The sequence below is a fragment of the Chelonoidis abingdonii genome, chromosome 10 (genome assembly GCF_003597395.2).
Source record: "Chelonoidis abingdonii isolate Lonesome George chromosome 10, CheloAbing_2.0, whole genome shotgun sequence".
Lineage (NCBI taxonomy): Eukaryota > Metazoa > Chordata > Testudines > Testudinidae > Chelonoidis > Chelonoidis abingdonii.
Window position 1 is genome coordinate 58,269,992 of NC_133778.1, and position 22,596 is coordinate 58,292,587.

Below are 22,596 nucleotides of genomic sequence, written 5' to 3' on the forward strand. Positions count from 1 at the left end.
CCAGGATCTACACTGGCCCCTGAAGCAGCCCAGAATTAGGGAAGCACTCATCTGGCAAAAAGCCATCTTTGCCCCTTACCCATGGGCTACACTTTCTGAGCTGTGAATTCTGAGAGGCACAGCACTGAATATGGCCCAGATTCTTGATAAAAAGTATGCACAAAGTATAATAGTACGTTTTAAAATAGGTACAAAAAAGGTACAAAAATGCCACAAGACTTGCTGTGATTTTGAACTTAAATATTTTGCTGAATAGGATAATCTCCTAAAAATGAAACATTACTGTGTCCCATTGACAAGGCAACAGCATTATGCCCTATGCCCTCTTAAAAGCAGTAGTTCCTGGAATTCCTTGGCAGCACCAGAACACATAAGTGTATTCTGCCTACAAGTATTGCCCTTTGGAAATACAAGTCACCAGCAGAAATAGATCTACTATATCATTTGTATGGCATTAGACTATCATCCCCCCAGCACTTCTAACCTCCAAACACAACACATAATACCTTACATTCAGTCTCTGACACCTTCACTTTTTTTGACCTGTACTCATTGGTTACCAGCATGACTGGCTTTCAGTTGCCTTGCTATCTGAACTCTAGAATATTTCTCTGAGGAGATGATTGTTTTTTATCTCTCTTATTGTATGAATTGCTAACAACAAGGTTCTGGCTTTTTGCAGATCATTAAAGGAACTGGCTTTATCAGAAAGCTCCTTACTGAGTATTATACATTTTGTAGTGTTTTTGTAGTCAAGTTGGTCCCAGGGAGAGAGAGACAAGGTAGGTGAAGTAATATATCTGTTATTGAATCAACTTCCGTTGGTAGAAGAGGAAAGCTTTTGAGCTTCACAGAGTGCTTCTTCAGATCTAGAGAAAATAACCTTTTAGGTTACTAATAAGTGTCAGTTAGAGGAAGATGATCTTGTGGTTTAAGATATCGGGTTTGGGTTCAAATTTCTGACTCAGCCACAGGCTTATTGAGTGACTTTGGGAAGTGTCTTCACCTCAATGTCTCAGGCTTCCCATCTGTAAAATGTTTCTGTTTCTTTCTGTTTAGATTACAAGCTCATTGGGGCAGGGATGGTCTACTATGCACCTTCTACACTGCAGCCTTGATTAGATCTGTGTGAATTATTAATTTTTCAGATTCAGTTCTAGAGAAAAAAAATGAAAACCCCCAAAAAACCTGTTTCAGGGTCAACTAAACACATTTTAAAAAATATTTCAATGAATTGAAAAATTAGAAAAAAATGGTTTCCATCTTAGGAAATTTGAACTGTTTGATTATATAAGCAAAGGAAATGAAGGGCGAGATTCACAGGGAGACGTAGGTGCCATTCACAAAAGAAAGAAGGTGTAGTGATGCCCTGCTTGTACTCACTACTTAGGGCACTAACTTGAGAGAGAGACAGGTTTAAATCCTAGCTCTAAATCAGGGACTGGAACCCAGGCTTCCTACAGACCAGATGAGGGCCCTAACTACCACGCTACTGGCTATTTTAGGGAGGGTCTCTCTCAATTTTTCGTGCTGAAGCTATTCCATTTTGTATAAATAATTAAAGCTGTTGATGGGCACATGACTAGTACCCAGGTGTCCCCCTCTACTCAATGAGTACCCAAGCTATAGTGTCATTTTCCCTTACTGGCACTACTTCCTCCTCCTCTTTCAGTTTTGTGAACGGTACCTACTACCCCTTGTGAATCTAGCTCCCCAAAAAATCAAAATATTTTGGAAATATCATAATTAACCACTTGGACATTTCTATTTCTTCAACTGAAACAATTTGCCAAAATTAGCACAAATTCATGAAATATTTCTATTGACTCGAATCTGCATTTTTCGCACCCCCACCCCCCAAAAAAGGATTTCAGCCACAAAATGTCTCCCAGTATTAATGCTATTCTCAGTTAATGGTAATAAATCAGTGCCGTACAGAACATAGAGAAAAAGAATGATGGTCTGGACAGTCTACAGTCTAGCAGATGAGCTATAAAATGTGGGTAATAACATCCACTTATATACATTTCTTTCAGAGCTAAAGATGAATTATGAAAATATTTTATTATTCCATTTATTCAGTACATAAAAATCAGAAGGCTTTTCTGAATTAGCCACACCTCTTCAATCAACAGAATTAGTCTGGAAATCTCAGATTCCTGGCACTTTCCAAAGGATTGGAAATAGCCTTCCTTTATAGTATGTTAACACTGGAACGTTTCATCTTGAGTGGGAGAAAACAGAGCAGTGGTGTATAAAACCACAGACTGTTTGTTTATGGTGTCTGTGGGGGGTGAGGAAGAGGGGAAATGTGAAGAGAGGGGGAAGTTATCCAAACATTTCTAAACCTGCAAAAAGAGTTTGTTCAAGTTTAGGGTGAAAAAAATCATATTGTTGTAATCTGAATATTGATAAAGCTTCTCTTTTATTATAAATAAGAAATTTATCCTCTGTAGGCCTGATCCAAAGCCTATTGAAATTAACCAGGGTCTTTCTCAGGTCTTATACGAAATTATACAGGAATAATAACAAAAATGATTAACTCAGTGCAGTAGAGTCATAAAACAACGCATGGGAAAATCAGCAGCAGGGAAGACTGATTTACTCACAGCTACTCCTCTTTTTTCCAGTTCTTTAAATACAGATTTGATTGGAACAGAAAAAACTAGTGTGAGCTGGCATCCTCTTTCTTCAATCTGAGGTGGTGTGATTATTTTTACAAAGGGTTTCTCTGGATTTGCTTTATCCTCACTGTAGTAATGCTTTATCAGATACTCCAAGTAACCTGTTAGCAGAATGGATTTCCTTCTTAGTGCTTTCATTGTAGTTTGACCAAAGACCTAAGAGGAAGTAAATAATTAGAAAGATAATCCATTGCTGCAGCTGAAAACAGAAACAATAAAACAGAAACCTTCCAAAGAAGAATGAGGCCATTTTTGTCCTTTTCAATAATTTTAATTATTTCAAGAGCCACACTATTCTGAGGCCTGGATTCTTCTATCTTTAATAATTAAGTATTAGCTTTCTCTGTAAGTAGTGCCACTAGAACCAAGTAGTAACATGTTACCCAGTGTAAACGAGGGTAGCAGAACTGAGCCTTAGAAAATACAAGACTATGTACTTTAAGGGCCAGATGTAAAGGGTCTCCTTATCTGCTGCTGCAATAGTTCTGAGCACATTTACCTATGCACATGGGAATCTGAACACAAAAATCAAGTGGCTAGTAGGGCAGGTATCTGGTTTGTGAATAAATATTGTCCATAAATACTGCAGGCTCCATAGTGCCACTAGAATAAAAAATATGGGTGCTGGACCAGGACTAAGAATGAAAACAGCAGTTTCAAAAATCATGGGTCAGGCCCTGGAACATCTTGATATCAGCTTAAAAACCATGAGGTGTTTTTTTTTTTTTTTTTAAATAATATATTTTGAGTCCATTTTACTTGCCTTCTGGTCTTTGGAGCCTTTAGGATTCCTGTTTGTAAGCTTTTCCCCACAACCACTATGTTTGAAAAAAACCTGTTTCTTTCTTCTTTTCTATCTTTTAAAAAAAGGCTCTTAAAACATCATTTCCTGGAGTCATGTAAGACAAACTCCACATTCCACAAGACTCATGATATAATTCTAATAGGTGGTGACACTACTTAACCCTGTCGCCACACTGAGGGGGACAAACAGTATTGCCAAAATCTGTGAAGAATAAAAAGGAAACTTCACTCTCACTTCCCCCACTGGCAGGGCATATGGGACGGCTCAGTTAAGGAGGACAATTGAAAATATGATCTTAAGACCAAGTTTAAAAACAAAACAAAACATAATATTTTGTTTGTGCATGTTGCAGGGGCAAATGGCAGAATGAACTTCCAAGTACTGATTGTCTGAAAATCAGATAGTTAAATCTAAGGCCAGATTCCAGACCCTACATTTTAATTTATTTCATTGCAGCTGATTGTGGCCTCTAATTATCGCATACTCAAAAATCAAACCCTGAGGGAGAAATTTCAGAATAGTATTTAAAATCATGCTACATTATAATATGAAAATAAAGTGATTACAGGAAGAGATAGCCAAGAGATCCCACTTAATTTACAGCATGCTGTCTGGAGAGTCTGAATAACCACAGGCCATTGACTCCAATACTATCATGGGTGTGGAGTAACCTGATCTAAAATACAGCTGAAATGACACATCTCCTGTATGCAGTGGTGTGCAAGATGCAGCTGGTCAGGCAGAGACCTTGCAGGGAGATGCTGCTGCAGTGGAGGTGGATATAGAATGTGGAAGGGGAAGGAATGGATCAGCACCTCTATGGATGGAAAACCTAAAACTAGAACTGCTCCTGTGCAGAAGGTATACAAAAGACTTTGCTGGAGCTACTGGGTTTACAGGATGAGCAGGATTCTTCATCCCTCTCTTAGGTTTCTGGTAGAAAGCCTGGTTACTCAGGTTTTGTTCAAGGAATATTTGCCATCTGAGTGGACTTTTTCAAAAAGTTTTTTTTTTTTTAAATGTGGCCATGGAGATCTTCCCACCACACACACTTTAATCCACAAAAGGGAAAACTAGTGCCATAACACTCACTTTAAGCATTATTGAGGCTTCAGCACTTGCAGTTTTCATTGTTTTCATTGGAAACACTGCCTTCTGCTTAATGTGTCCCAGTGCAGGATGGCATACAATTTCACAACCCATCTCTTGCCAGACATGGAAACTATTCTGTTTCCCACTGTCCTAGAGCAATTAGCACTGGGAAATCCTCTCTGTGCCAAAAGGGTAATGCAGGCATGAAAAGGGGAGTCAGTGGAATACGATCAGCTATCGCTCTTTGAGACTCCCTGAGGTGGGCTAAATTACATTCACCCACACAAACTGGAGCAGTGACAATTTGGGTCATAGCAGAGCTGCTTTTAGCTTATCTCTAAGGTCACTTAAAGTTTAAAAATATATTGAATGTTTAAGGACTAACAAAATAAATTGTCAAACAGAACAAGAAGTATTTCTGTGACCTTTTGCAGTCCTTCAGTTTAGTATGTAATGCTGTAGAGAAAAGATAGCCTCAGATGGCAATTTTCTGACTTTAATGTTTTGTTTTGTACATGTCTAAGATACTTTTGTTCTTCATAACAAACAGATGAAAATATAGTGTGATGGGGTTGGTTTTTTGTTCCAGAATTGGCTTCACCAGTACAACTAATGCTAATAAAATGATTTTGGAAACTATTTTTAAAAATTATACCCCATCCAGACTGGACACAGAACATTGCTAACCAAGATTGTTTTAAGTCTGAGTTTTAAAAACAGTTTCTGAAGTTTGAGAGTATTGCAGCATGGAGAAAGCTATGCATAACTGCACCTTTCATCCACAAATCATCCCTGAGTGATTGAGAATCATTTGTACAGGGATAAATTCACCCATCAGAGAAATGCAGCTGTGCCTGGAGATGAAATGTGGCAATATGCGACTGCACACAGGACATCTAAAGAGGTTATGAATGTTTTCCTAAATGGACTGAATTCTGTTCTCAGTATCTGATCATGGGACCTTCTGTGCATGGATTACTCCCATTCTACCATCATGGAAAAAAATTTCCCTTCCCTTGGCCATCAGAGGGGGCACTCTCCTGGTTCAGGAATTAATACAGGAAGATATAGTGTGGAGTGTGTGGGCCAGGGAGATGCAAATCTTCCTTCCACTGCTCTTATGTACTTCCCAAGTAAACTAACAGCTCCAGGCTGTAATTCTTTTCCACTCGCAAACTGTGTAGTGATAATCCCTCTTTGAGGAAGACTCCAAAGGCTGGATACCAGCTGCTGAAGTTCTGCTGCTAGGGAATAAAGGAGATGGATTTCCAGAGCCAGTTCAACCACCCAAGATTCATGACACTGGGTGGCCAGGTCCTGTTTCTTCCATATTGAACAAACCTCACCCTCCTGACAAAAGAATTAAGAAGAAACTCTGTGCAGAGTTTCCTGCAGCTTTCACAGGTAAACTGCAGTGAGGCACAATCTGCCCATCAGTTACAGCGATGTGAATCTGGAGGAACTCCACTGAAAACAGCAAAGTAAGGTGAAGTTAGAAGGAGACAGTCTGGAGCTAGAGATGAGTAACTGAGAGCAGAATTTGGCTCTGCACATTAAGGACATTGAAACATTTGAAGTGAAATGTCAAACCAGGCAAGTCCAATGAAGCCTGAAATCAAATAAAATCTTGCATGATTCTGGGCTTTGAGTACCACCAAAAAATACTCCTAAGATTCATTTTATTCTTTTGGCAGAGGCAGATAAAATGATTCTGTTAAAAATCTCACCTGGAAAAGGTCAGTTTTGCCACAATGATTTTGTACCCATCTGGTTTTATTTTCATTTTGAATTCTTGTATTCAGATCAACCCAAAATGTAAAACAAGTGTGGGGTTGCCAATGGAAAGGTTTGTGAAAAGTCAACCATATCTCTCATAACCACATGTAGTGCTGGTCTAAATTTTACATTTTTAAAGAAAGACAATATTTATGAAAAATCTAAGATTCTATTCTTCAATTTATAGATTCTTAAAATTCATAGAAATATAACTACCTACCTCTAAACTAGCATGCAGTGCACAGACCAATAAAATTGGAGGATTTGATAATCGAAATCCACTGATTCCAGGACTTAGTTGCAATTCTGGAAAATGAATAACTTCTGTTACTTTTATTTTTTTATTTGTTTTATTCATTAGGCCAAACCTTGACTTTTCATTCAGTCGAAACTTTTATTAATGTCAGTGGGACCTTAGGATTTGGTTCATTATCAGGGAATATGTTTACTCCACTTGAAGCTACTATTCTTCACATTGGAGGTACTCAAATTTTACCAACTGAAGGTTACATCAGCAGCTTTCCAGGAGCCAGAGGACTGCAATTAATTTTCATATAATTGAACGTATTAAAATTGCCTTTAGGCCTGATTCCCTTCTCACACTGGTGTAAACTACAAGCATCTCAACTGAAGTCAGTGTAATATAAAAAGAGTACAAAACCACAATAATTGAGAGGAGACTCAAGCTTTTTATCTTGAATATGAATAAATGGCTTGTGGAGACTGCAGATTGCAGTGGCCCATCTTGAGCTAAACAAAGTCCACTTGAATCAAATGGAATGTCACATACAAGGGAGATGTAGTGTCCATAAACCCTTTTAGGCCACTACAGAACTTGGGAGAGCAATTGACTTCCAGGCCAGATTTTGGTTACCACTGCTTTAGAAAAATTTCACGTGATCTCTCTTATCTTTGCAGTGCAAGCACCAGAGCTCTTTCAATGGAAGGGAGCACCTCTCACTCACTGTGAGGACTTACTAAACTCACATAATTTTTGCCTATCTTCCTCCTGTGAATTGCCCCTACAAAAGCACTTCAAGATCAGCCTTTTGTGAGTACGAACCCAAAGGAGAGGGACTGGAGAGTGTCTGAGGTGACAGATTTCATTTTTTATGCTTTAGAAGATATGTCTGATAATAGCTCTCCAGCAAGACTAGCCCAATCCCTCTCTAGACTTTTGGCCAGAATCCTTGCAGTATCTCAAAGAGAGGACTGAGGCCAGCAGTGTTGACCCAAATTCACACTGGCAAGGACTCACATGGTAAAGGTACAAAACAAGTTTTTAACCCTCCTGCAGGCTGAGGTCTCCTCTAAGATGGGGTTGGAGGAAAGACTGACCTCCAGATTTATTACGTACTCCTGTGTGTCCATGCACAAGGCTAGAACATAGACATTTCACTTCTTTTGAAACAGATCAATGTTTTATTTTATACCTCATTAAGTTCTAGCTTGGAGTAGATGGCTCTTTTCACTTAGGGCCAGATTCTGCATCTTTTATTCATGTTTCCCATTCATTCCAATGGAACTACTCCCACCATAAAGTACTATTTAATATGAAGAAGGAAATCGAGTAGGGTAAGTCAGGTGCTTTTGAAAAATTTTACCCATAGTCCAAGTTTGAATTTTTGAAAGGCCTTTTTAGTTTGTTTGTTTGATCAAACCATCCTGAAGCAAACAAGTAGATTGACATGTCTGTAGATCAAATTCATTACATATGTTACTTCATTGCCTTCAGTGAAGCTGCACAACATCAGGGATGAATTTGGCCTTAATATGTTTAACACCAGTGAGCAAATATAAAGTCTTATCATTTCTATTCAAAATAACAGTGAACAGCAATGCATGCAAGTTCTAAATCATGTGACATATTTAAAGAAGTATACATACTGTTTTCCATGAGAAATCTAGTTTTGAATTCATGACCCCACCAGCCTATTAGCCTAAAACATAACATGGAAAAAAAAACTGAAAAAACAACAAAATCATGCATTGATATATTTTAAATCTGACATTGGAGTTACTAAATAGCTTCTGATACACTAATCAAATATTATCCTAAATACAGTAAGTTATGGGGTTAGCTGACATTAACAACTTCTTTATGTGACTTGGCAATTTCTATTTAATACTGAAAGATGATATTTATTATAGTTTTCAACCAATCAATCTATTGGGACTCTGTTGATGTTCATTTTGTCTAAATTCATCTTACAAACTGAAAAATAAAGCAGAAATATTTCCAGTGTTATGTTCCTAATGGCTAAAGGACAAACACAAATCTGCTTTGGTAAATACTGAAAACCAAAGGACATTATAAATCTGACGTAAATCCACAAAAGCAAAGATATGAACAGCAAACAAAAGATAGACAAAGAGGCCTCTGAGTAAAGGTTGCAGTTGTTTCATCGTTCCATTGCCATGTTGTGCTGATGTGAATCCCAAGTTGGCAATAAGATTTTAGATTATGAAACTGGGTTTATTACTCAATAATATGATGCATTTTTGAATGAAATTTAGTCCCATTTAATTCATAACTATATTTTTGAGACAATATTCTGAAGACGTTTCAGGGTGGGTTTTTTTTCCAAAATAGAAATATTGCAGAAATTTAAATAAAATATGAAAACATAAAATTTGAAGTTTTTCATCAAATATTTTGCACTGACCGAGTATTTACTATGAACCAGCTCATGGCCCAGCTCATGTGGTCATACAAGGATATGAGGGGAGTCAGACAATCCCACCTCACCTCGTGTATGGTCTCTGTAGACCTGGGGTCTCAGCACAAAGGGTTAAACTGGTGCTGAGTACTCAATACACATCTCAAAGCAACTAGGTGGCTTTGTTTTCTGTGGCTCCATCTTCACCATGCCAGCCAGCGCAGCTGCGCTATCATTGTGTTGAAGGCTAGAGTGTGTGTGTAATTTGCTGATATCAAGAGCTAGTAGCAAATTACTTTCCCCTGGAGCAAACAAGGAGGGAAGGAACTGTGCTTCTCTGCACTACTCCTGGAAAGGCCTAGCCACATGTTGCCAATTAAAAAGGCCAAACTGTAAAAGTCCAAGACAGATGGGACTAGATTGGTGAGTCACACTGTATGTAAAGAATTGTTATACAATCTATGTACAGTGCCAAGTAAAATGCTAACTTGTTATTTCTGGATAATATGGGTTTATATTTCCCCCCTATGAATAGATCCATCATTCTCATCTCATTGTATTATATAAAGCAGATGTGAAATAATATATAGCTAAAGAATAGTCTTACTATTCAAAGTCACATGGAAATCAACAATGAAATCATCCATTCATTTCAATAAATTTTTTGTCAAAAATAATACATTTCAAATAAAACATAATAAAAGCTATTGCCCAAATAACTCAGATGCTGATGCTTTAAATAATAAAAAATGCATCATCAACTGTTTTATAGTATTTTACAGTATCTTTCCTCTATAATAGTTTACCATAAAACACAATATTACACAATGATATTATAAAAAAATCCCATTGGAATTAATGGTGCAAGTATTCCATTCATTCCAATAGGCTTAACATAGCAAAAAAACAAACATGAAGTATACTACTTAGAATAATAGTGTATAGTAAGGTTAAAAAAATAATAAAGAGCAATTTACTTGTTGGGCCACGCCATGCACTCATTCCTCAGACAACAGAAGTCAACAGGAGACCTATAGACACAACAGGAGTACTGTCCAAGTAAAGAATGATGAAGGACTACATTCCTGGACTTCAGGTTTTAGTTCAGGTGAGACTCCAAAAGCTTGGTGTTGTACCTAAACTTATTTACTGTGTGCAACTGGCCTAGAACAGGACCTCTCCTGTGGTTTGTCATGTCTAGAACTTGGAAACTGAAATTTCAGAAATTGACTAAAGTTTGGTGATAGAAATGGATGAAATTTAAAGGTGATGTAATTTTTTAAAAAATCGTTTTGCCTGTCCCTACCATTACTAAAACACTGACAAGCTACATTTCTTTTTGCTGTTCTAGAACTCCATGGGCATCATACATGATGGGTGTTTAGATACAATTCTGGTTATATACCATCATCAATCCAATTTTTCCTATGGACGTCATTTGTTTCATTTGTGTCAACAGGATTCAAAGAGGTTTTATATCTATAAACACACACACACAATCTTTATAAATTAGCAATTAACAGTTAATAATTTTCTGTGAAAAAAATTGAAATCAGGGCTGCCACTGGTATACCAAATTTCAACCTGTTATGATGTGAAATAGCTGAGGTTTTAAAGCCTAAATATAAGGGTTTATAAATGCATAGTAAAAATAATTGGCAGTAAAACTGCACAGTAAGATGAGGTAGTAAAATTTCTTATTAAAGAGCAGCTACTCTGCATGCAAAGTGGATATTCTGAAAGGCATTAGTTATTTCAAACATTCTTGTTTTCAAAATACCATGGCATCAGCTTATAACTTTCTATTTCAAATCTGAGCCACGATTTTGGCAAAATCTTGTAATACCAAAATGCGTGAAATGACAAAAAACTTGGGTTTTTTATGTTCCTGTAGTTAAAATAATTTGTCCCCAGCCAAGTTTGGGAATTAAATTGTGTCAGGAGAACTAGCTGTTGTAAACCAGGCATGACTGTTTTACAAACCATGATAAAAAATGCTTTTGACATTAGAGGAGAGACTTGTTCTGGAAACATGCTTTAATAATTTCTTTTGGGAACCGACTCTTACTGGATATTTACCCATATGGTTATTTACACATATAGGTACAACCAGGCTGGAGATTTGTCACATTTTATTATGACACAATTTGAAATGGCCGTTCCAGCTTTGTATGTGTATTTATGTTTCTGATATGTGTTGGATTATTAGCCTTCTGACATCCCACAAACAGCTAGAGGACATACAGCTTCTCAAGATTGCCCTGTCAATATGCTTCGGCACTGAGAACCTCTCAGGGTGAGAAGGTATTTCAGTCCATGGATCAAATGGACATAGAGACGCACAGCTGCGCTTTTCAAAAAGCAGTGCTAATTAGGATGGTGTTTTTTGTGAGAAGTACATGTGATCACATAACCGTACTTAGAGCTAAATATTTTTTTTGTTTTGTTTTTTTAAGTAAAAATAATTCCATTACAAAGGGAAAGCACTTTGGTACATTTTGTCTCTAAAATAAAGCAGGAATCCTAATGTTCCTACAAGAAAGAATATTTTGGGGTATTTTTACTATCTTCTGATCTATACACATCACTATTTTTTAAATGTTTAATACACTGGGTTAATGCACATTGTTACTTGCCCAAGTTCATGACACAAATAAGGCATGTAATTAAAGATCATTAAGCATATTTCATTGGTCTTGTTTTACCCAAAAACGTTCTTCCATTTTAGAAATCAAGAGGCATAGACAGCAGATTTATGGAGGGGAAAAATTATGCCAGATAGGTGCATCAGCCTCTCATTTGTTCCTATTTCTTTTAAGCACATTTACACCAGGGAACAATCCCTTCAGTAAGTATTTTTATTTAGTTCAGTTTTTTCTCACATGTGTGTGTGTTAGACAGAAGCGCTGGGCATTCATAACTTGAGTTGTTTCGTTTGTAGTTGCATTAATGATGCAAGAGTGTGAGATATAATGATCACTGTGTATATGCGGTGAAGACATCAAAGAAGATCCAGTTAAAGAACATAGAAGAAATAAAAAAAAATTCCTTTGACCTTTGCTTCTAAGTAACAGATGATTATGCAACTCATTATAATTTACAATCTGAAGAAACTTGTGGTTCATTTGCCTTCTTTTTGGGGGGGGGCGGGGAACCCTCCCAAAACTGCTGAGCAGTGATACAGAAAACAAGCAAACACTGTTGGCACAGCCTAACTTTCATAATCCAGAACAAAGACTTCTATGAACCATTCTGTCATCATATTTTGTGAGAAATCATTTTAAATGTCCATGGGAAAGTATGCTAAAAGATATAACAAGAAAATAACAGTGTAGAATTTATGACACTAAATATTCAACTCTCAAACTTCACTATGTATGGAGTATAATGGTCTCCTTTTACTAGTCAGATCACATCCTTGCCTAGAAATGTCTTATGTCTTACTCAGATGACATAGAAATACTATATTATTGGATTTATATAGTTTATCTATGCTTGGCTTTTTAATCCTAATATCTGAATGGATTAAGAAAATGAAAAAAAAGGAGGTAAAAGACTTGTCCCTCCCCCTCTACCCTGCCAAACCTTTGCCCATTCTTAAAAGTAAACTTAAGATTTTAAGAATTGAAAACGTTGGATCCTGTCTTTCAACATACTGTCTTCTGCTAACCAGAAGGAAATACAATCAATAATGCCGGAAATCTCATGAGAAAGTCTAGTCTATAGAGCTGATCAAGACATTTCAGAATTCAAAATTCTGATGAAAAAAATATGAAATTTTCCAAAAAAATATTCCTGTCAATTTTGACAAGCTCAATGGTTCTCATGAGATTTTCAGCCCACTTTTGCTGACCCAAGAGATGTGCGCAGTTTGGAAATGCATCTGAATTTTTAGATTCTTGTCTGAAGAAAACAAGAACTCTGAACCTCTTGTGATGCTCCCATCATTAGAAAAAAATCCTTATTTTCTCACATGATTAACAATTGCTAAGAGGAGAGTTACTTACCTGTAACTGGAGGTTCTTCAAGATGTGTGGTCCCTATCTGTATTCCACTGTGAGCGGTTATGCATTCACATCATGCACCTGGAGTCAGAGAATTTGAAAGTAGTGTCCGTTGGTTGGTGAATGTGCCCTAGCTCACCTTGGATCTCCAACAAAATTGATAAATGGTGGTATGGACTGATCACTTCTTCAGTCCCTTTTCCACCACAAATCAGCTAAGATCCAAAGTGGGGGGGAGGGTGTGTAATGGAATAAAGATAGAAACCACATGTCTTGAAGAGCCTCCAGTTACAGTAAGTAACCTTCTCTTCTTCTTCGAGTGATGGTCCCTATTGTATTCAACTGTGGGTGATTGACAAGAAGTACCCAAATAGGGGGAGGGTGCATGGAGGAAGACAGTAGTATTGATCAGAGAACAGCATAATCCTTACAAATGTGTGGCTGGAGCTCCAGCTGGCTGCTTTACAACTATCCTAGGAGTGTATGCCCTGAAGGAACACTATGGTAATTGCTTGAGCTCTAGTGGAGTGAGCTCATACCCTGTAGGGGGAGGGACATTCGATTGCTGAGAGAGTAGAATGCAACCAGATATCCATTTGGAAATTCTCTGGGTAGAGATGGTATGCCCTCTGATTCTCCCCACTATAGCAACAGTCTCAAGGACTTCCTGATTGGTTTTGTTCTCTGTGGATAAAAGGGTAAGGCTTGTTGATCATTGCACAAACATGTGGTTTCAGGAAGAATACAGATAAGTGAATGGATTGGTTAAGGTAAAATTCCAAAATCACTTTAGGATAAATTTGGGGTGTAGGTGTAAAGAAACTTTATCTTTGTGGAACACAGCATATGGTGGGTCTGTCGTCATTGTTACAAGTTCACTGACCCTCCTCACCATTGTGATGGCTACAAGAAAGGTGACCTTCATGGAGAGGAGCCTTTAGCAAGTAGCTAAACACTCAAAAAGGCGGGCATTGTTAATACTGAAAGAACAAGATTTAAGTTCCATTGGGCCACAGTCTTTTAAGGAAGTGGGAAAGTTCTTATCAGGTCTTTCCAGAAATGATTGGTTAGTGGGTGTGTGGAAATAGTGTAGCTTCAGTTGGTGGATGGAATGCACTGATTGCCGCTAAGTGGATTTGCAAAGAGCTGAGGGAGAGACTCAATGTCTCCAAAGATAGGATATAGTCTAAGAGAGTGGAATATACATCTCTTCTGGTAGAATGGTTTTATCCAGAGGAGGTCCTTGATGGTATTCTAGACGTCCCAGGGGAACCCTGAGGCATGAAGCCAGGACTCCCTTTGCATAACAATGGCAATAGCCATGGGCTATAGAGGTAGTATCAGCCACATTGTCTACAGATTGGAGGGCAGTTCTGGCTATTAACTAATTTTCTTCTATCAGAGTTTGGAAATTAGTATGATCCTGCTGTGGGAGGCCATTGGCGAATTCCTCAAATTAAGTATAGTTTAGGAAATAATATTTAGCCAATAGCACTTGATAACTGGCTTTTGTGAACTTAAGACTGGAGGACGAGAAAACCTTCCTCCCCAGTAGATCTAAATGTTTACCCTTCTTGTTTGTGGAAGTAGATCTGGGATGTTATTGCCTGGACCTTTCCGAAGTGACCTGAGCCACCAACAAGTTGGGAGCTGGGTGAGAGAATAAGAATTCTGAACCTTAAGCCAGAACATAACATCTTTCTGTCCCTTTGGGGGTAGAAGCATAGGTGGTGGGGGTATGCCACACTCTACTAGCCAGCTCCAGTACGGCATCATTGATGGGGAGGGCAATTCTCATAGATCCAGAGATATGGAAAATGTCCAAGAGCCTGTGTTGGGAGTCCTGGATCTTCTCTAGTAGAATCTGAAGTTCCCTGCTGACTCTGCAGAGCAGGCCTTGGAACTGCCTGAAGTCATCCGAAGGTAAAAGGGATGTCAAAGTCACCTCTTCATCCAGTGATGGTGATGGTAGTCTGGCCAGTTCTGATGGAACCAGAGCATAGCACTCCTCCTCCCCTATTGGATCCAGTGGAAAATTTGATGTTTCCCTCAGAGGGAAGAAAGGTGATGTCTCCCTGGCAGACTGGATAGATTATGAAGAGGGGTACTCATCCCAGGGTCACCTGTATGACCAGTAGAGAGGTTGACGGGTGGTCACAGTGGTCCCCATGGCTGAGTCAGGGGAGGCGGTGGTTGGTCCCAGGCCCATGTGGATCTTCTGGGGAATGGGTAAGGACAGTATGGGAGAAGTGGTTCATCTCAAGGTTCTGACTCTCCCACGGAGAAAAAGGCTGACTTGGGTTAAAGTGGTGGCCCTGCTTGTGCTGTTGGAGAGATGTAAGTTGTCTATGGGGGGAGGCAATTGGCTCTGTTCTGCAGGCAAGTCTCTTGGAGAAGATATAAGCTTCCTGGAAATGGAAGGTCCCAACGGAAAAGTGTCCTGTGGCGTGGCTATGGATTTGGATCTTCCAGGTGTAATGTATCAGAGGGGTAGCCGTGTTAGTCTGGATCTGTAAAAGCAGCAGAGAATCCTATGGCACCTTATAGACTAACAGACGTTTTGGAGCATGAGCTTTCGTGGGTGAATACCCACTTCGCTCGGATGCATGTTAGTGGAAATTTCCAGGGGCAGGTATATTGTACGCTAGCAAGCAAGCTAGAGAATATCGAGGTTAGTTCACGCAGGGAGGATGAGGCCCTGTTCTAGCAGCGAGGTGTGAAAAGCAGAGAGGAGAAACTGTTTCTGTGTTGGCAAGCCACTCACAGTCTTTGTTCAACCCTGAGCTGATGGGTCAAATTTGCAGATGAACTGAAGCTCAGCAATTCTCTTTGAAGTCTGGTCCTGAAGTTTTTTTGCTGCAGGACCAGACTTCAAAGAGAAAACTGCTGAGCTTCAGTTCATCTGCAAACTTGACACCATCAGCTCAGGGTTGAACAAAGACTGTGAGTGGCTTGCCAACTACAGAACCAGTTTCTCCTCTCTTGGTTTTCACACCTCAACTTGCTAGAACAGAGCCTCACCCTCCCTGATTGGACTAACCTCGTTATCTCTAGCTTGCTTGCTAGCGTACATATACCTGCCCCTTGGAAATTTCCATCAGCATCGCGAAGTGAGTATTCACCCATGAAAGCTCATGCTCCAAAACGTCTGTTAATCTATAAGGTGCCACAGGATTCCAGGCGTAAAGGGGACTCTTTCTGTCCATGGCAGTTGGTGCCAGCAATGATGATGGTATCTGGCAGCTGTTGGTCTTTGCCATGGATGGAGGGTTCCGGGTCTTCTGAAGAGCTGGGGACAGTTGTACCAATGGAGAATGGGGGGAACCCAATGTTTCTGGGCGTCCTTGTTGTGCTATTGGGATCTAGGACATACTATGTCCCCATGGGCCTAACTGGTGGATTTGTTATGATGTCTGATTTCTTTGAACTGGATTTAGAAAAAGGCTTAGTCCCATGCTTATGTGACTGCTTCCTAACCTCCTGACTATGTCCTGCCATGGGGTCCGTGGGGATGGATTCTCTGGCACAGAGTCAAACTTTGCAGTGGGAGGTGCACTCCTTGTTGATTGAGGCTGATGTACAGGGGCGGGTCCCTGGCCTGGATCTGACTGTCTCATTGCATCTCCATGAGATATTTGCACAGACAAAGTGGGGGTATTGCTGGGGAAGGACTGGAAAATACTGCACTGAGTTGTGATCTGAGCTTCTCCCAGTGTTGAGGCAGTGTTGATGGTTGTCACTGAGCGAGAAGGATCACAGGCAGGAAGTACAGAGTTTAAAGCCCAGATTCCTGGGCATAGTCCAGGACTCAAACAGGGTACAGGGCAAAGGGGGGGCCTGTAGCCTAATTTAACTCTAAAGGATATTAAAAGCTACTAGATTTATAAATGTTTTTAAGAACTATTAAAATTTTGAACTATTTACAGCTGAATAAATATTGTTTTTCAGAATGGCATCAGAGCTGAGGACACAAAGGATTCCGACCGGACCATGTGGCAATGAGAAGGAATTGAAGAGGCAGTTGGTCCGCCACTCCCTTTATCACGTCGGTTGGAGCATGAGACGAGCCAGAGTGCATGCACTGACCAACAGCCACAACTTTCAAATTCTACCATGCCAAGTGCATGGATAACTCCCACAGTGGAATACAACAGGGATCATAACCCGAAGAAGAACATGTATGGTATGTGGGAAGGAATGTGGTCTAGTACTGAAACACATAGATGCCCAGTTAGGACTCCTAGCATACATTTTCCATTTTTTTAAGCTGACTTGCTATGTGATTTAGGGCCTGATTTTCAAAGTTAGACATGCTCAGTTGAACAGATAGTCTCATACCTAATTACAGGCAGTAAAGAACCAATCATCCTCTCAAATCAGTGTAAAGCCTGTGCCAGTGAGGGGAAGATCAGGCCCAAACACTTGATATTTGTGCATGTGGTCAGTTAGGGGCTTCCCACAAGTTTTGCAAACTGATTTTGTTTTCATGGTCACAGACTCAACAGACTGAAAAGCTCGAGTTCCAAAAACTCAGTTTTCTTTTCAAAATAACTGTCACTGTGAACCCATAGAAACAGCGTTGCTTCTATAGGTTCATTCTAGCACTTCACAAAAATGTCAAGAATTTTAGTGAAACTGTTAATTTTATTTACCGATGTTTTGTGTTTTATGGTTCAGAGGTTGGGGGCCCATGCATGGGACTTGGGACAACTAGATTCCGTACCCCTCTCTGTCACAGACTTCCTGTGTAGCCTTGGGCAAGTCATTTAGGTTTGGATGCAAAAGAGTTAGACATCAAGTACATGTTTCAGGCACTTAAGTCCCTGTTTTAGCACTACTGCAATGTACGAAACTTTCGCAAAACCCTCTAGGCACCTAAACTCATTCAGTGACTAAGTTTTTGAAGTAAAAGATCTCTATGCATCTAAGTTTCTGCTCTGGGTATGCACACTGCTGCCTCTCTCCAGGCATTATCTACTGCTGAAGTCACAGTAAAATTCACAAACCAGGGGAAGATAGGCCTTTAGCCATCTGAGGTACATGCAGGGCCCAATCAGGAAGGCACCTTCTAAGCATGCCTGCTGGATCAAGCCCTGCATGTGAGATCACACAAAACAGATTCCCTGCAGCTATGTTTCGAACTCTATTTGTTTCTATCTGTCCAGCAATTCACTTATTGGAACAAGACATACCCTCTACCCCACCTTGTGACACAGACAGAAAGAGTTACACAGAGACAGAAAGAGTTACACAACTAGCAGTATAATTGACCCAGAATCAACCTTTAGTGACATATTACTAGAGAATGGTTGTGATTTTTGTGTTTTTACATATATATTGTTAAAGGTTGACAATGTAACTAAATGGTTCTTATCTATCGCGATATTCTGTTAATTCAGAGGTCAAAAGAAGATGTCAACAGATGAACTGTGAATGTAGTAATATCATCGTTCTTATTTCTCTTTGGAGTTTATAGTAAACTACCTGGGAATGTCTGAAGATGGGTAATTACCTTACGCTAATCAGTGTAGCTAATCACCGGTGATGCTTAGGAAATAGGAGATCTACTTCAAAGCTAGGATAATTGCCTATTGTTCACCCAAGGACTGCATGCTATCAAGAAGCTATGGATGGCCTATAAAGCTCTATGAAAACACTTGGGTCCTGATCCTTGCATCTTAGATCTGCTTAAGCTTCATCAGAGGAAGTTTGAGTCGCAAAATAGAGGGCTCCAGTTCCATTCTGGATTATACTGATATTGGACATTGGACTATAACCTAATGAACTGATACTGGAAAGCAATCTTTGCAACTCTAAAGCTCACCATCTCAGCTATGAAACAGACCTAAGAACTCTATTCATAGCTGTATGTATGATAATCTTTTAACAAATACTCACTCTCTTTTCTTTTTAAACAAATTTTAGTTTAGTTAATAAGAATTGGTTGTAAATGTGTATTTGGGTGAGATTTTAAATATTCATTAATCTGGTGGGTAATGTGCCCAATCCTTTGGGATTGGCAGAATTTTTACATGATAAACAAGATTTTCAGTAATCCTCATCATATTTGACGTGGTTGTCTGGGTGAGAGCTGAAGGCTGGATTGCTTTAAGGGAACTGTGTTTTGGTTTTTGGGTAACCAGTAAGGTATTGTAGAAACTGTTTTGTTGCTGGCTTAGTGAATCTAAGTATTAGAATAACCACCAATGTTGGGGATTGTCTTCCTTATTCTTTGCAGTTTGCCCTGATTGAGCAATCCCACATTCCTCCCCCAGTCCCAGTCACACGTGTCAAATTTCATCCATTTCATAGTTCTCTTGTACACTGGATCAGTGCTTAATTATAAGTAGGATGTTTGTGGAGCCTGAAAAGCTTTGGAACCACAGGTAATTATTAGTCTATTTCAGTAGTTTTGATCTTTCATATATCCTGGTATACTTTCTTTTCCCTTTTCAACTTGCTGCAAATATTTTGTAATTATTAAGTGTATGTGACTCATTAATATTGCTGTACATTATTAATGGATTGCTCTCATATAACTCAATAAAAATCAAAACCTGCTTATGAAAAGTGTTATTATGAAAATAGTGACTTTTCATATTTAATATCTCTGAAGCTTTACTTTGTCAAAAGACCAAAAAAATAAGATTATACTATAGGCTAAAAGTGTGACATTTCTCTTTTGTTGAATTGTTTGCATTTTCAGCATCATCTGAAATTAGTAATTTTGTTTTATGTTCTTCATTTTGGTACGTCTCATTTTAAAATGTCCAAACTGACTTTCAACCCAGATGCAAATTTTAATGGCGCAAATCTAAATCTCTAAAAACAGTTTTATGATCCAAGTACTGACACAACCTTAGCTATGCTGCCTTGGTTGGTGATATTATAAAATGACCTAGATTTAAGTAATCATCTTCCTTTCTCCAAAAGTAATTGACCAGTTCAGGTTTCACTTGTGTCACAGGTGGAAATTTTAATGTATCATGTTACAAGTAGGGAATAAGACAACTTCACTCCACAGGTGAAAAGCCTAGGCTGTTTGGTCAATCAAGTGTTTGTTGATTTACAGCTGATAAGTATTTGCAGATAAAGAGTGCATATTTCCTCCTCTTGGATTGATTTTTTTCCTTGTTTGACTTTTAGACTCAGTACAACTGGGAATATTCCAATCTCAGAACATGTCCATCCATATTATCCCTCCAGGTCAAAACAAACGGAGATTGAGTTCACTATTATAACAGGAAACAAGTTTCTGTGATCAGAGTATGTGAAAGAGAAATGACCATTATGTTGGGAATCCAATCAGAGCTTGGTAATTTCACCCAGAACAGTTTGGGAAACCTCTAAGGCATTCACAATGAGGGAGGATAATTTCATTCAGTGGCCAGACCAAAAAAAAGGTATGATCAAATTGCAAAAAGAGCTGGCACCTAAATTAAATCCTAAGAAAATATCTTACAGAAAACAACCCCTCCAAGGCTAATGAAGTTGAATTAAAAACTGTTAAATCAGCTCATGAGCAACTATTATCAGAGAGTGCTCATATATCACTTCTACTAGCCAAATACAAGATATATGAAAAGGTGGAATACAGCCAGCAGTATGTTAGCACATTTACTAAAAGGAAATCAAATCTCCTGCCTACTAGAAATTAAAAATCAAACAGGGAGTCAATTTACTCATAATAGAGATACTAATAAAATTCTCAGTGTTTTCTATAAAATCCTGGATAATGCTATATTTTGTAAAGAAATATGGTAAATCTTTCTAGGGTGTTTCAACAAGATTAAATTAAATATGAAGCAACAATCTCGCCTAAAGATATTTCTGAACTGTGACTTCTGACTTAAGGAGATTCAAATGGTTTTGAATATTATGATATATTTAGTGAACCATTCACACACTCCTTAATCCTTTGAATGGATCTTTGAGGGAACAGTATCTAGATGAAATTCTAAATAATTCATATGTCTGACTGAACTATAAAATAAAAATTTAAAGATCTAGGGAGTTATGCTTCCACTAAGTCTTGATTGTTTCTGAAAACAGAAATCACAATATTAATGCAAGCCCTCAATGAGATTGCAACCTTTATTAGACAGAATTTATGAATTATGACCAGATTTAATTTGTCTGCAACAGGAATCAATCCACATTATGGGGGTTTTAGCTCACTGGCTGGAGCTAGTCATATATTGCAAAAGAAGTGTTTAAAAGGTAGTGGGGTTGGATAGGTGTCACAGAGCCTAAATTTATGTTGCAGAATTTTTATTACTGGTGATGATGCTTGAAAAGGAAAGAACACAGGACAGGAATTTAGAAGTCATCTTTTTACTTGGAAACTGATCATGTTCAATACAGAAATCATTGTCATTTTAAAATCCTTCCTCTTATTAGAGTTGAACTTTCATTTTGTGTTGTTGTGACTTAAGATACAGAGGTGTTTGTTGTTGTTCTTAAATATGGCCCATACATGCTCTTATTTTTATTATGGATGAGTAGTCCAAGGAGACTACAAGTCCCAGCATGCAGTGCCCAATTTTGATTCACGAGACCTAACATATGTACTTAGAACAAGATAAACTTGATCTAAATGTGGGTTCCTCCGGTTAGGGCCTGACATTTGCAGTAGGTGTAATGACTTAAACATGAGAATGAATGAGTGTGTGCACGTAAACACAGTAGTGTATTCCTCTATGTGATAGTCTTTGCTCAGGAGTTGCTCGGTAGAGGAGTGTCGCTTAGTGGTCAGGGCTTAGGCCTATGACATGCAGGGGATTGCTGGTAAGGGAGCCAGGCCCTCCCGCTCCACTGGGATCTGACCCAAGGCCTGTGGAGAGCTGTCAGTGATCTGACAGCCTGAGGATGCTTAAGGCTACCCCCCTGCAATTGTCCCCAAGTTACCATTTGGGTTTAGAAGGCATGATGGGTCTCCGCTCACCACAAAGCACCTTCTGGTGGCTGCGTATAGCATGGGAGCTCTTTTCCTCAATTGAGTGGTAACTGCCTCCTTCTGTTGTATGGCCTACCCTCCTGGGCAAGCTCAGTCCTAGGGCTTTCTCCTGCTGGGGCAGTCCAGACTCCATATAAGAGGGAGAGGACAATGCTTCCCTCTCAGGCTGTCTCTGTAGCAGGTTCTCCCTTCCCTCAGGGAGGGACCTTTAGGCAGTTGTCATGGGGAGAGATTCTGCCTTTCCTTCAGCTCTCCTCTGCTGGAGCTGCAGGTCTGTTCTTTTCCCTGGTCTGCCACCACATGAGCTGCTCCTCTGCCTCTTCACCCTCCTCCAGTTGGAGCATTTCCTACTGGTGTAGTGGGGCTGGCTGATCCCAGAGCAATTCCTTAACGTCTTGTTGTCCAATGTGGAGTCTGTATAGCCAATAACACTCTAGTTTTAGAAGTTCTGTTACATCCTTTTTGTCCTACAGGATTTGAATAATGTCTCTCATTTGTGTGTGACATGGAGGAATAGCGTTTTTATTTTCAAGGTGGATTAAGGCACTGAATACTAAATATTATTTGTAAAGTAGTAGTGGCACCAAAAGCCCCAGTCAACATTAAGACTCCATTGCAC

General features: G+C 39.1%; 1 protein-coding gene across 1 annotated transcript in view; it reads right to left on the minus strand.

Annotated features, from left to right (window-relative positions):
• Positions 1-22,596, minus strand: part of KYNU (kynureninase) — an 86,843-nt gene that overhangs the window by 931 nt on the left and 63,316 nt on the right. Inside the window, exons 11-13 of the mRNA XM_032788795.1 lie at positions 8,245-8,297; positions 6,578-6,663; positions 2,610-2,840 (exon numbers count right to left, since the gene is read on the minus strand). Coding sequence (XP_032644686.1) covers positions 2,610-2,840; positions 6,578-6,663; positions 8,245-8,297 — 370 coding nt within the window. The remainder of the gene's footprint in view (positions 1-2,609; positions 2,841-6,577; positions 6,664-8,244; positions 8,298-22,596) is intronic.